The following is a 15,614-nucleotide window of genomic DNA, read 5'->3' on the forward strand; positions in this document are numbered from 1 at the left end:
AGGAACCTGTTCCAGTTTACATGTAAGCAAAACCAGAGTTGCAAATTACAACATCATGGAAAAGACAAATCCCAAAATACCCCCACGAAGTGTCTAGGCCCTGACAAACTAAATCTCATCTAACTCTATTTTCTCAACGGCTTATAGAACTGGCCAGCCAAGTGGTGTGTGTATGCATGTGCAGATAAAAAGCATCCATCTCTTCCCCAAACACAATCCAGCCAGTGGGCAAGCCAAACCGATAAATATATTGTGCTCAGAATTTAGGGTTTGCCAGCACATGCCATGATTTTACTACTGATACAAATGGGATGCCATCCCCCCCCAGATTATTGATTCTATCAGAGACCACCTATGCGCATATGTACAAAAAATTGGACTTCAAGAACCTACCGTCACTTCTTTCCATGGTAGAACTATTATGCACCTTATATCCAAGTGTTGAATGCAGCTCATAATCTGTTCAAAGATCCTTACGTTTCCTATGCTCTATTGACCATTACTTCAACCGTTCCAAAAGCTTCTTAACAGGTAGCAGCTGATAATGAATCTTCAGAGTCAATCTTCACCTGGACACAATATAAATGATTGAAAACCAATGCAGTTCACACGAAACAGCGGTTACAAAATCTTATCCTAGACAGTAAGGAGTTTCTGCTAAATTTGGTTCTCTTTCTTTAGTTGGTTGATGATCAAAAGATTCACAAGTTTCTTTTTTACGAGGCAGTGCTCTGATATATACCTGCACTTCTCAATCCGTATAAGGTTTTATTTTCCATCTTTGTTCCTTGTTTGGGTGCAGCCATTTCACACCTTTCTGCTACCTTGACTTTCTACTAATAAGTAAATCATTTATTTAAGAGAAAGAAAGAAATATTGATTACCTGCTTGAGGTGGTTCTGCAAAGCTCCACGCAATATGGAAACCATGCTTTATTGATCAACCTTGTGACCCAAATTAATCAATTCCTCAAGCTGGCACCATAGGCGCTCTACCGTTGCGTATGAAAACCATGCTGCAAATGGCTTTTTCTAAGTCGGATGGTCTCTGCACAATGCTGATAAAATTAGCATCTCAAGTGAACAGCCAGCCAGCAGATATAATTGGTAGACAGTTTTAACAACGACCATGGTGCCCAGTCTAGAAAGAGAAGAAAAAAATGGTGATGCCTTCAAACATCTTGCGGAAGTTGTATCATCCAACTCCCTCCCATGCAGACAATTTGAGGTCATGCCCACCATTAAGGCAGGTCACAGATAGGACCATGAGAAACAAAAACATCAATGGTGTTACCGGGTCAATTATAAATGATAATGGTCTACCATTGCCTTCAGAAATGTTGATGTATCCTGGCATATCCGACATGGATTAAATACAGGAACAGGGGGTGGGGGGGGGGGGGGGGGGGGGGGCTCTCTTACTAGCCACACCTTATAGTTTCCAATTTTTCCTATGAGCGCCTGCAGAGTAAGGTTTGGGACATTTTAATAACAGTTACAGTTCCTAATATTAAGGCTGTGCACTGACTGGTTCGAACTGGAAAACCAAACTGAACCTCCATGATTCGGCTTGCTGTTTGGTTCAATAATTCGATTTTCATTTTGGTACAGTTTGAAAACCACAAAAAAGGAAAAGGGAAATTCTTTCTTTTCACTTCCATTTTTAATTTTCAAAAATAATAAAATTTTATATGAAGAGAAAATTGAAAAGCAGAAACCGAACTGAGATATGGTGGTTCCCACAATTTGGTATTTCACAAATTGTTGCTTTGTTTTTTAAAAAACAGAGCCGAATAAAACAAAAACCAATCTGAACAAACCGTTTGCTCACCCAAAGAATCCTTAGGCTTGTGCATTCATAATGTACGCCACGAGATTCTTGCTAAACACCAAATCAGGGACCATACCCGTTCTACAACATTTACCAGTTGATCTCGAGTGCAGGGGAAATGTTATGAGATGCTGAGAATGAGATAACCTTGAACAAACAGAGAATTCAGAACTTATGTAAATGCTTTTGAAATGGTTGCAGCTTACCACTGATGTAAATGATTCAGTATACTCGAGCAACAGATTTGTAATTTATTTGTTTCATAAAAAACACAGTGAAATCAACAATTTATGGGGAATAAAACCATCCTTTTGTTGTTCATGCTTTTAAAAAAATATTAGTGATGTCATATGTGCAACAATATTTAAATTTAAAATCTAGACTATTTGTGACATTTAAACTGAATTTTTTTTAAAAAAAATTAAAGTATAAGACTTTTGCGTTAAATAATTAAAATATTTTAACTTTGGAAATGGACGTAAAATTGATTTTTTTTTCTTATATATTTTAGTTTTTTGTTTGTTTTTAGTGATGTACATCTTTGATATGTTTATTTTATTCTCCTACGGAGTGATAGATCAGAGCACAATCTGTTAAGAATATCGATGTGGCCAAGTAAACGCTCAAATGGCATTCGGCATCAATGCAGGGCATCGCGTAAAAGTTTTTTTAAATCTATTTTTATACAGTTTTTTTCTTGTTTCCATAGATATTTATATGAAAGATCACAGTTTAAATCCTCTCTCATGACCTGGGACTGAGACTTATGAATTGTTTATTTGACGAAAAATAATTTTTTAATTTTTTATGTGTTTGTTTGTCATTAAAAAAATTTATTAATAAAAAATACTTTTTAGTTAAAGAAAAATTTGACTTGGTTTTCAGAAAAATATTTTTCTTTTATTTTGGGTGAAAAACACTTTCCAGAAGTTGTGAAAAATTTAAAAATATCATATTATTTTCTGATTATAACAAATTTGGTCCTCAAACTTTTGATTGCTATATATTTTATTTTGAAGCTTTTTTTTTTCAATTTCACTCCTTAGAATTTGATTGTTATATTAACTTTGATCCTTATTTTTATGATTATTATTTTCTTTTCTCTTATTATTTTTTAAATTAAATTTTTTTATCTGTTAGATTTGATATCCATTATTTTGATTGTTATTTATTTTATTTGAGATAATTTATGAAATTATAATTATAATTATTATTTTAATTTCATCTTCTTTTAATTTTTTTTTATCTGTTAGATTTGATATCCATTATTTTAATTGTTATTTATTTTATTTGAGATAATTTATGAAACTAGATTTTTTTTTTCAATTTCATTCTCATCCAACTTTTTAATTTATTATAAGATTTATTCCTCATTATTTTAATAAACTTGAAAAAAAATATTAATAAGTTATTTTCCAGTTCATTTTCTATGATATAACCAAACACTGAAGAATGTTTTCCAACTTATTTTTTTTAACACTATCAAACATCGGAAAATAATTCACTTTTTAGGAATCCACTTTACAAAAGAAAACTACTTTCCAACAAACAAATTAGGCCTAAAACAAACCTCTTCAATCACTTTTTTTAGGTGTATTGCAGTTTTAAATTTCAGCTTTAGTATCTTTATGTTAAATTTTATATAAGAAATATCAATTGACAAGTTATTTATTTTTCATTAGCTTATAAAGTATTGAATTGAAAATCCCAAACTTGTTTCGTCAACATAAGTTGTATCAATATAATTCTTGAATAAATCTATGTTTTCAATAACAGTAAACTTGTAATAAAAAAAAACTAATATCATCTAAATCAATAACTTTTTTTTGGTTGAGCATATTTCATGTTTTCTTTGCACTCAACCTCTACCTTGTCCATGAAGAAATCATCGATGACATCATTGCTTCAATTACTGTCATTGATTATGTCATGATTAACATCATAATCATCCTTAAAATAAATATCATACATGATTATCCTCAAAATAAACATAATACATGGTTGATTCCAATAATCAAAAAACTAAAATCATCAAAAATATCAATTTTAATAACATATTCATCTCAATTAAAAGGTTACCTCATGTGCTCACACCCTTGAAACGAATTCTTAAAGTTGGCTATAAATTTGTGATTACTTTCATCATGATCCTTCAAGTTGCTTATCTTTACCAATTGACGAGTTAAATTTACAATCTGTCCATGCATGTCTATTTTTCAAAGTTGAATCTTCTTATCTCCCAATACACAAGCACATCACATGCTGCATTCTCTTCTAACCTTGATTGTTTCATTGCACAACAATAACCATCAAGAATCATTAAACTATATATGATACCAATTGATGTAAATAGAAAAAAATATATAAAAAATAGTAAATATAAACAACATAAAATTCTATCAAATAAGATCATCACACAAAACCACTAATTTAAGATTTTATTACGGGATATATTTATTTTCAAATAAAAGTTAAACAACCCTATTTATATTAATAAGCCTAAACTAAATAAGAAAAAATAAAAATTCTAAACTAAATAGAAGAAATAAAATTATCAAGATTAAATAGGGAAAAAAAATCTATAAAGGAGATTTAAAAAAAAAACCTAAATAAAAATAAGTAAAGAAACAAATAATAATAAAACAAATCTTGAATCGTTTTTCATCAATTATATGGATCAACGGAGGAATAATAATCCTTGCATGGTCGGTAACCCCTCGTCATGGGGGAAAAAATTTAACTTCGTTATATATAGTATCACAATACAGAAAGAGTGCTTGAAAATAACGCTGGGATGCTACTGCGTCCGTACTAAAAAAGCAATACATAAAAGCAAGCGGCATAGGAGCCAGGAAACAGGGTTAACTTGCTAAATCTTGTTCTTTTATCTCGTCGGGGAGCTTGCTCTTGCTCGCCATTAGTTCCCTGAAACATAATATTTAACAAACGAAAACGTTAGTAAATCAAATCATTCTGGAAAAAGAAGAAGAAGCATAATACTACCGCTCATGTTTTAGAAGTGATCATATCGTGATAACAGATTCTAAAAACTAAACGGAGGAGGGTACAAAGATTTGGAGAATCACAAACCGCAAAGTTTGCGTCAGTACGGCGTCCCTGGCAGTATCGTTCTCTGATCTTGCTTTGACAATCTGAAACATAAGATCAAGCCTGACTTGATTCGCAGCGCTCTGCTTGGAGATTAGATTAGTTTCCTCCTTCAGCTTGGCAGCCTCTTTGCTTATTTCTTCAAATCTTTCCCTCACTTCCTCTTGCCCCTCTTTAATACGTTTATGCTCTCTGCTAATCTCCACCATGTCAGCTCTTATCCTTTTGATGCTCCTGGATAGTTTTTTGTCCCTTGATTTTCTTTCCTGCCGACAATAAAGTTGAGGAACATTACATATGTTAGACATGCATTGATTATAACAGTACTGAAAGCTAATTAATATAAGCCAATTACTATACAGTATCCATTTATCAAACAAGCACAGAAAACTTAGAAGTGAGGAATGCCATTGTAATTTATTCCAGACCTTTCTTTGAGTTGCTCCTGTGCCATTCCTCAGCGCAACTATCTTTGTATCCATACGTGCAGCTTTTGGCTTGTCGCGGCCGTGTAGCTTGCTTAACGACCCGATTCAGCATGTATGCATATATATATGTATCAAAAAGACGCCACATAGGTCTTTTTCGTAGAAATAGTATAATTGTAATTTCCCGAGAAACTAACGATAAACTTTCATAGGTGTTTTAAATTTGTTAAGAAATTGTAAGATTTAAAGAAAAGGGACCAAAGTGAGAAAAGCGGTGAAAATAGATGGCAATTTTGGAATTAGAGCAAAACATTCACTTTGATCCTTCTACTTTTCAAATGATAAACTTTCAGTCTTTCTAGGTTTTTTAAAAATCAATTTTGATCCAAAACTTTATTTTTTTATTTTTCAATTCTTCGTTTGAGAAAGGGGAGAGAGAGGGTTGAAATCTGATGGAAAAAAGAGAAAATCTTAATTGACATCGCTGGAATGAAAAAAAGTTGATTTTAATATTAATAGGTTCCATTCAATTATAAGAGTTTCGCCTAGGTATTTTTTTTTTCTTTTAATTACTTGAGAAGATAAATCTAAACTTAAGAAGTTGAGATATTATTTTACAAACAAACACAGATCCAACCCAAGCATGAGTTGAGCTGAGCGTGTGTGTGGGTTTAAACTTGAAATCTACTTTGCTTACAAGTTCTCCCTTCTAAAATTTTATAATGGAGAAATAAACTTGGAAATCTCTCTATAAAGATTTAACTTATGCTCTAGATTAGGAGGTAAACAAAAAATAAAATTAGAACTTTAAAAGTAGAGGAGCTAAATTGGTACTTTTAGTTTCAAAATCAGCATAATTTGTGCAGAAAAAATCAACCATAAAACACTTTTTTTAACCCTTTTTATAGATAATTTTAGGAATAAAAAAGGGATAAAATTCCTCCACTATAAGCTTTGATGACACCCCACAAAATTATTTAGGTTATGAAAATATTGAATAGTTTCTTACATTCAAGGGGTGAACAAAACAATGGGCTGAGTTGGAAAAAAAATTAAGTTTTTTGAAACTAATTATTTATTCATTCATTATTTGTTTAAATTATATTAATATTATATATTAAAAAATCTATATTAAATATTAAATTTCATCAAAGTTTTAATCTTAAAATGAATAGACTTCACTTTTAAGTTGATGTGTAGGGAAGTTTAGACATGAAGGGAATAAAGACGTGTTGGAAAGAAAAAAAAAGTGAAGAGAAACTTATGTCGGATGGCTGGAAGTTCAAATCAGATCAAGAAAGAAACTCTGAAAATAATACGTAGCAGTTGATAAAGTGATAGCCGACGAGGAGAGGGAAGAAAAGAAATAGAGAGAGTTATATCGGCCGGCTGTCGTTTTATATATGTTTTTCCTCCTTTTTTGGTAATGTACTTTAAATTTATGTTAAAGACAATGCTTTAGTTTTTAAAATACAAAGACAATTTTGGTATTCAATGTATTAAAAGCAGAGAAGGTTGAGACAATATATATATATATATATATATATATATATATATATATATATATATAAACGTAGATGTCCGAGTTAGCTTGCGTGCACCTAAATTAATCCCACGGGCCCTGAAATTAACGATCATGTAAGCATCTTCAGTGACCATGAGGTTTGTGAGACTTAAACTAGTGATTTTTAGGAAGCAAACCTAGAGGTTGATCAGTTAAGCTACACCTCTCAGGGTTCAATAGACACATAAATTAGTTTCTTGGGTGATGCTATATTATGACTCATATTATTTTTTTTAATAAAAAAATATTTAGACCATGAAATATTATTTAGTATTGTTATTAAACTTAATCTAACAGGTTAACCTTGAATCTCTCAATCAAAATTTTTGTCTAAACCAGATTTAGGATTAAAACATATTAAAGTTGTCTTGACGTGACCTTGTTATTTAAACCCGATTAAATATATGGTTTAGATTAAAATAAAGAAAAAAATATTTAATAGTTAATAAGTAATAGAAACTAAATAATTATAAATAAAACAATACTTAAATAATATAATAATAATTTTTATTGAATTTTCCAATATAAACTAACTCAATTCAATCAAATATAGAATACAAATGTTTTTTATGTAGTAAAAAAGAAAATTAAAAATGAGAAATGAGGAAAACCACAACATATTGGAACCTCAAAGCTACCAAGATTAGCAATCTATTGAGTATTATATATAAAATCTTATTTCCATATTTCTACGAGATAAAAATGCACTTCTGTATTTGAAATTGGTTAAAGTAATCTATCATAATTAGCAGTTTAGTCTTATTTATTTTTAACATTATAATATTTTTATTTGTTTTTAATCTAAACCATAACCAACGGGGTAAATTTTTATTTAGCCATGGTTTAAATTTCCCACTTTTATTTTTAAATTTAACATGACACTATTTATGCATTTTAATAGAAAGTAAAAAAAAAATTTTTTATCATATTATTTTGAGAGGAGTTTATTAAATGAAATTTTAAAAGTTTAAAAATAAAAAAAAATTATTCAAATCTCTAACAGTGACGCACACAAGTGTTTTGTGCCTGTTTGTTTTGACATCATGTTTTCAATTGTTTTTTAATTAATTTTGTATTTGTCTTGAAAAAATATCAAATTTATATTTTTTTAATATTTTTTAATAATTTTAAAATAATAATATAAAAAATATTTTAACACATTATAAAATAAAAAATACTTTTTAAAACGTAAAACTAAACAATACCATTACGTGGAGATACTGATTTAATAAAAAAAATAGAAAGAAAGCCGTTGAGCTACCTGTAAACTTCCGGAGGCAAATTAAAATTTAAATTGACCCAATCTATTATGGTCTTTCCGGTGCTCTTTCTTCGTCTTCGTCTTCTTTCTTCTTCTTTTTTTCCCTATACTTTTCCTTGTAATTCTGAATAAGACTGGATTCCCCAGCCTAGGGGTTCTTTAACGAGGCAGGAGCAGAGTCGTCGAGTTTGGGTCCTTTCTTTAAGGAATAGATTCTACCTGGTTTACTTTTGTGGTCACCAAGACAGAGAAGCGATGGTTTATTCAACTGCTAACCGGGCAGGGTTTCCGATTCTTGAAATCTGCTTCCTTTTTTAATTATTTAAAAGAGTTGGTGGGCACATGCTTCGAGCATTTTCATGGAGGTGGTTGTCAGATCTGGACGCTTGCTAATCGATATCGCTCAAAGACAACACGGAAACGAAAGACGTCGTCCGACCATAGCACGAATTCGCTCGATTTGTCTTCTCCAATTAACTTGTAAAGAAGGCCACCTTGGTACTTCAATAAGACGTTGGACATCATAAAACATTTCTTTAATTTTTTTAGAGTGTATGATCCTTTTTATAAAACCCGATTAAAGATATATTAGCCTTCACTTCAAGGAAGTACGAGGAGTGATTTTTTTTTAAAAATAAATTAAAGTTTGTTTATTTTTTTATATATATTTTCAGATAGTTTGATGGATTAATGTTAAAAATAAATAAAAATATTATTTTAATATGTTTTTAAATAAAAAATATTTTAAAAAATAATATTAACATAATATCAAACTAGCTAATGTGTTACATGTTGATGTCCGCGGTCCATGACTTTTTAAAAAAAATAATTATCAATACTGTTTGTTTGTGTTTTTTTCGTTTTGTTTAATGTAACTCTAAGAAACAAAATTATAATCAAAATAAACTGTATATACACAAAATTATACATCTTCCGACCATAGCACGTATCGCTCGATTTGTCCTCCTCCACTTGACGCGTTAAAAAAGCCGTGCCGGCCCCCCTTGGAACATCAACAAGACGTTGGACAAAGACACCCTGGTTCCGTCACTTTTTTAATTTTTACTATCTTATTTTAAATCATAATAATTAAAAGTATAAAAATACGTTTCTTTAACTTTTTTGAGTGTATGATCCTTTTTTATAAAAACGAATTAAAGATATACTAGCCATCTGATCTAGTTAAAACAACATGCTGAAAAGCTCCAATTGTTTGATAATATAATGCGTCATCTGTCAGCAAATCACCTGAAATTATAGAAGTGCAAGTAGAGAGGAGGGTATGAACAAATTTACAAGCAAGCCCGCTACATTTTTTAATATTTAATTTCAAATTATTTTTATATTAAATTTAATTTTTATTTTTTTATTTTTTTTAATTATATTTTTTTTCAATTTCATCTCTTAGAATTTTAAAATTTTACTTCCTTAATTTTTAAAGTTTATCTTTCATGGGGTAAGTCTGGGGCTAGTGATTATGGATCCGAGTTTTAAAGATAAACATGGATTGACTTTGGTCTTTTTTAAGTTTTTTTTTAAAATTTTTTTTTTTTAATTTCATTTCAAAAATTTTTAATTTATTAAGAATTAATCTTCATTTTTTTTCAATCTTATTTCTATATAGTTATCTCAATCATATGTCCATGATCACATGATTAACAAGTTAACCTGGATTGATTGATCAGATTTTTTTTGTTGCTTTTTATTAAAAAAATTTCAATTTGATCTTTCAACATTATGTTATTTGATAATTGAGTTTCATAGTTCATATAGTTTGTTTTCGTCGAGGCTACCTCAATATCACAATTAAATCATAAATTTGACATGCTAATCCAAGTAAGCTCAAATGAGGTTTTTTTCTACCTTTTTACACAATCAATTTTTTTTAGTTTATTTATTATCAATGTATTTTTTTATCATATTATTTGAATTAATCAAACTTATAAACACAATCAAATCAATGATTTAAATTTTTAGAAATGCTTGTGTCACCTTAGCAAATTTTTTTACAACTCAACCCATACAGAGAAGAAACTTACAAGTTCTAGCCCACGAAATCAATTTTTCCAACAAAGTTATCGAGATCAACAAGGTAAACTTACAATTATTCATTTCTTTTTGGAACCTCATGATTTTTACAGTCCCCACGAACAAAAGCAGAAAAACATATACAACCATGAATGACAGGAAAAACAAAATCCAGGAACCTGTTCCAGTTTACATGTAAGCAAAACCAGAGTTGCAAATTACAACATCATGGAAAAGACAAATCCCAAAATACCCCCACGAAGTGTCTAGGCCCTGACAAACTAAATCTCATCTAACTCTATTTTCTCAACGGCTTATAGAACTGGCCAGCCAAGTGGTGTGTGTATGCATGTGCAGATAAAAAGCATCCATCTCTTCCCCAAACACAATCCAGCCAGTGGGCAAGCCAAACCGATAAATATATTGTGCTCAGAATTTAGGGTTTGCCAGCACATGCCATGATTTTACTACTGATACAAATGGGATGCCATCCCCCCCCAGATTATTGATTCTATCAGAGACCACCTATGCGCATATGTACAAAAAATTGGACTTCCAGAACCTACCGTCACTTCTTTCCATGGTAGAACTATTATGCACCTTATATCCAAGTGTTGAATGCAGCTCATAATCTGTTCAAAGATCCTTACGTTTCCTATGCTCTATTGACCATTACTTCAACCGTTCCAAAAGCTTCTTAACAGGTAGCAGCTGATAATGAATCTTCAGAGTCAATCTTCACCTGGACACAATATAAATGATTGAAAACCAATGCAGTTCACACGAAACAGCGGTTACAAAATCTTATCCTAGACAGTAAGGAGTTTCTGCTAAATTTGGTTCTCTTTCTTTAGTTGGTTGATGATCAAAAGATTCACAAGTTTCTTTTTTACGAGGCAGTGCTCTGATATATACCTGCACTTCTCTATCCGTATAAGGTTTTACTTTCCATCTTTGTTCCTTGTTTGGGTGCAGCCATTTCACACCTTTCTGCTACCTTGACTTTCTACTAATAAGTAAATCATTTATTTAAGAGAAAGAAAGAAATATTGATTACCTGCTTGAGGTGGTTCTGCAAAGCTCCACGCAATATGGAAACCATGCTATATTGATCAACCTTGTGACCCAAATTAATCAATTCCTCAAGCTCGCACCATAGGCGCTCTACCGTTGCGTATGGAAACCATGCTACAAATGGCTTTTTCTAAGTCGGATGGTCTCTGCACAATGCTGATAAAATTAGCATCTCAAGTGAACAGCCAGCCAGCAGATATCATTGGTAGACAGTTTTAACAACGACCATGGTGCCCAGTCTAGAAAGTGAAGAAAAAAATGGTGATGCCTTCAAACATCTTGCGGAAGTTGTATCATCCAACTCCCTCCCATGCAGACAATTTGAGGTCATGCCCACCATTAAGGCAGGTCACAGATAGGACCATGAGAAACAAAAACATCAATGGTGTTACCGGGTCAATTATAAATGATAATGGTCTACCATGAGCACAATCTGTTAAGAATATCGACTTGGCCAAGTAAACACTCAAATGGCATTCGGCATCAATGCAGGTTATCGCGTAAAAGTTTTTTTAAATCTATTTTTATACAGTTTTTTTCTTGTTTCCATAGATATTTATATGAAAGATCACAGTTTAAATCCTCTCTCATGACCTGACCTGGGACTGAAACTTAGGAATTGTTTATTTGACGAAAAATGATTTTTTGATAATGATTTTTTTGAATTTTTATGTGTTTGTTTGTTATTAGAAAAATTAGTTAATAAAAAATATTTTTTAGTCAAAGAAAAATTTGACTTGGTTTCCAGAAATTTTTTTTTTTTTATTTTGGGCGGAAAATACTTTCCAGAAGTTGTGAAAAAAATTAGAAATATCATATTATTTGCTAATTATAACAAATTTGATCCTCAAACTTTTGACTGCTATATATTTTATTTTGAATCTTTTTTTTTCAATTTCACTCCATGGAATTTGATTGTTATATTAACTTTGATCCTCATTTTTATGATTATTACTTTCTTTTCTCTTATTATTTTTTAAATTAAAATTTTTTATCTATCAAATTTGGTTTTCATTCTTTTAATTGTTACTTATTTTATTAGAAATAATTTATGAAATTATAATTATTATTATTATTTTAATTTCATCATCTTTTATTTTTTTTATCTTTTAGATTTGATCTTCATTATTTTGATTGTTATTTATTTTATTTGAGATAATTTATGAAATTAGATTTTTTTTTCAATTTCATTCTCATTCAACTTTTTAATTTATAATATTTGTTCCTCATTATTTTAATAAACTTGAAAAAATATTAATAAGTTATTTTCCAGTTCATTTTCTATGATATAACCAAACACTGAAAAGTGTTTTCCAACTTATTTTTCTTAACACTACCAAACATCGAAAAATAATTCACTTTTCAGGAATCCATTTTACAAAAAAAAAATTACTTTCCAACAAATAAATTGAGCCCAAAACAAACCTCTCCAATCACTTTTTTTAGGTGTATTGCAGTTTTAAATTTCAGCTTTAGTATCTTTATGTTAAATTTTATATAAAAAATATCAATTGACAAGTTATTTATTTTTCATTAGCTTATAAATTATTGAATTGAAAATCCCAAACTTGTTTCGTCAACATAAGTTGTATCAATATAATTCTTGAATAAATCTATGTTTTCAATAACAGTAAACTTGTAATAAAAAAAAAACCAATATCATCTAAATCAATAACTTTTTTTTGGTTGAGCATATTTCATGTTTTCTTTGCACTCAACCTCTACCTTGTCCATGAAGAAATCATCGATGACATCATTGCTTCCATTACTATCATTGATTATGTCATGATTAACATCATAATCATCCTTAAAATAAATATCATACATGATTATCCTTAAAATAAACATAATACATGGTTCATTCCAATAATCAAAAAACTAAAATCATCAAAAATATCAATTTTAATAACATATTCATCTCAATTAAAAGGTTACCTCATCTGCTCACACCCTTAAAACGAATTCTTAAAGTTGGCTATAAATTTGTGATTACTTTCATCATGATCCTTCAAGTTGCTTATCTTTACCAATTGACGAGTTAAATTTACAATCTGTACATGCATGTCTATTTTTCAAAGTTGAATCTTCTTATCTCCCAATACACAAGCACATCACATGCTGCATTCTCTTCTAGCCTTGATTATTTCATAACCATCAAGAATCATTAAACTATATATGATAACAATTGATGTAAATAGAAAAAAATATATAAAAAATAGTAAATATAAACAACACAAAATTCTATCAAATAAATCATCACACAAAACCACTAATTTAAGATTTTATTACGGGATATATTTATCTTCAAATAAAAGTTAAACAACCCTATTTATATTAATAAGCCTAAACTAAATAAGAAAAAATAAAAATTCTAAACTAAATAGAAGAAATAAAATTATCAAGATTAAATAGGGAAAAAATCTATAAAGGAGATTTAAAAAAAAAAACCCTAAATAAAAATAAGTAAAGAAACAAATAATAATAAAACAAATCTTGAATCGTTTTTCATCAATTATATGGATCAACGGAGGAATAATAATCCTTGCATGGTCGGTAACCCCTCGTCATGGGGGGAAAAAATTTAACTTCGTTATATATAGTATCACAATACAGAAAGAGTGCTTGAAAATAACGCTGGGATGCTACTGCGTACGTACTAAAAAAGCAATACATAAAAGCAAGCGGCATAGGAGCCAGGAAACAGGGTTAACTTGCTAAATCTTGTTCTTTTATCTCGTCGGGGAGCTTGCTCTTGCTCGCCATTAGTTCCCTGAAACATAATATTTAACAAACGAAAACGTTAGTAAATCAAATCATTCTGGAAAAAGAAGAAGAAGCATAATACTACCGCTCATGTTTTAGAAGTGATCATATCGTGATAACAGATTCTAAAAACTAAACGGAGGAGGGTACAAAGATTTGGAGAATCACAAACCGCAAAGTTTGCGTCAGTACGGCGTCCCTGGCAGTATCGTTCTCTGATCTTGCTTTGACAATCTGAAACATAAGATCAAGCCTGACTTGATTCGCAGCGCTCTGCTTGGAGATTAGATTAGTTTCCTCCTTCAGCTTGGCAGCCTCTTTGCTTATTTCTTCAAATCTTCCCCTCACTTCTTCTTGCCCCTCTTTAATACGTTTATGCCCCTTGCTAATCTCCACCATGTCAGCTCTTATCCTTTTGATGCTCCTGGATAGTTTTCTGTCCCTTGATTTTCTTTCCTGCCGACAATAATATCGTTGAGGAACAATACATATGTTAGACATGCATTGATTATAACAGTACTGAAAGCTAATTAATATAAGCCAATTACTATACAGTATCCATTTATCAAACAAGCACAGAAAACTTAGAAGTGAGGAATGACATTGTAATTTATTCCAGACCTTTCTTTGAGTTGCTCCTGTGCCATTCCTCAGCGCAACTATCTTTGTATCCATACGTGCAGCTTTTGGCTCGTCGCGGCTGTGTAGCTTGCTTAACGACCAATTCAGCATATATATACACGTATCAAAAAGACGCCGACGTTAGAACACCGACAATTGTTCTCTTTTGTTCGTGAGGATTTCAAATTGAAAATGATATTATTATATCGTAGTGGCGGTAAAATCATAATTTTTAGTCTCTTTTTATTTGTATTATATAAATGCTAAAAGGAAATGGTGGTTTCATGTCGAGATGATGTAATTGTGATTTTTTGTTTTATTTTAGAAAACTAGTTTTTCTTATATATATATATTTTTGTACTTGTTATTTTTATTATTTTACATTTAGTTTATTTGCAGCCATTTATTTCTTATCTTTATTTTTTAATTTTTTTTAGTTTTTCTTTTTTTTTCTTTACATATTGTTTTTGAAAAAAAAATTATTTTTTTATTTTTTACATTAAAAATATTTATCACTCTATATTTGGTCTATTTATACCATGCATTTTTTTATTCTTATTTTTATTCTTTTATAGTTTGTTTTTTTATTTTTTTCTTTACACATTTTTTTGAAAAATTATTATACAAAAACTAAAGGAATGGTATAAAACTGTAATAATTGCAACACTGTTTTATTTTTTTGTTATGTTAAAAATTAGTTTGAGATCTTGCATTTGTTTATTGACGCATGTATACACTATTTACTATATTTTATTATATATAAGTATCGATTTTTTTATTTATGGTTTTATTTTTTATCCGATATCAAAAAACACGCTAATAACACTTATATATTAATTTTTTTGCATTAGAAAAAAATTATTCGACCTGCAACAAAACGAGTTGAATAAATACATTAGTATTTTGTTTTTTATATTTATCAATGCAGTTATTTCAA

At 30.0% G+C, this 15,614-nt stretch overlaps 2 protein-coding genes across 2 annotated transcripts; both read right to left on the bottom strand.

Annotated features, from left to right (window-relative positions):
* Positions 1-4,533: 4,533 nt before the first annotated feature.
* Positions 4,534-5,499, bottom strand: LOC133700584 (uncharacterized). The gene is made up of 3 exons (XM_062124153.1): positions 5,367-5,499; positions 4,921-5,204; positions 4,534-4,755 (listed from the first exon to the last, which is right to left on the bottom strand). Exons 1-3 carry the CDS (start codon positions 5,418-5,420, stop codon positions 4,692-4,694), a joined length of 402 nt encoding a protein of 133 aa, XP_061980137.1. The 5' UTR covers positions 5,421-5,499; the 3' UTR covers positions 4,534-4,691.
* Positions 5,500-13,840: 8,341 nt separating this feature from the next.
* Positions 13,841-14,832, bottom strand: LOC133702416 (uncharacterized). Its single transcript, XM_062126768.1, has 3 exons — positions 14,678-14,832; positions 14,229-14,512; positions 13,841-14,063 (listed from the first exon to the last, which is right to left on the bottom strand). Exons 1-3 carry the CDS (start codon positions 14,786-14,788, stop codon positions 14,000-14,002), a joined length of 459 nt encoding a protein of 152 aa, XP_061982752.1. The 5' UTR covers positions 14,789-14,832; the 3' UTR covers positions 13,841-13,999.
* Positions 14,833-15,614: the final 782 nt, after the last annotated feature.

The sequence above is a fragment of the Populus nigra genome, chromosome 8 (assembly GCF_951802175.1).
Source record: "Populus nigra chromosome 8, ddPopNigr1.1, whole genome shotgun sequence".
Taxonomy (NCBI): domain Eukaryota; kingdom Viridiplantae; phylum Streptophyta; class Magnoliopsida; order Malpighiales; family Salicaceae; genus Populus; species Populus nigra.

Excerpts from the sequence above, each read along its gene's own strand:
- LOC133700584 (XM_062124153.1), bottom strand. The coding sequence starts at position 5,420 with ATGGATACAAAGATAGTTGCGCTGAGGAATGGCACAGGAGCAACTCAA. Across the intron at positions 5,205-5,366 it reads CAGGAGCAACTCAAAGAAAG|GAAAGAAAATCAAGGGACAA; the intron begins GTCTGGAATAAA and ends TATTGTCGGCAG. Across the intron at positions 4,756-4,920 it reads GTACTGACGCAAACTTTGCG|GGAACTAATGGCGAGCAAGA; the intron begins GTTTGTGATTCT and ends ATTATGTTTCAG.
- LOC133702416 (XM_062126768.1), bottom strand. The coding sequence starts at position 14,788 with ATGCTGAATTGGTCGTTAAGCAAGCTACACAGCCGCGACGAGCCAAAA. Across the intron at positions 14,513-14,677 it reads CAGGAGCAACTCAAAGAAAG|GAAAGAAAATCAAGGGACAG; the intron begins GTCTGGAATAAA and ends TATTGTCGGCAG. Across the intron at positions 14,064-14,228 it reads GTACTGACGCAAACTTTGCG|GGAACTAATGGCGAGCAAGA; the intron begins GTTTGTGATTCT and ends ATTATGTTTCAG.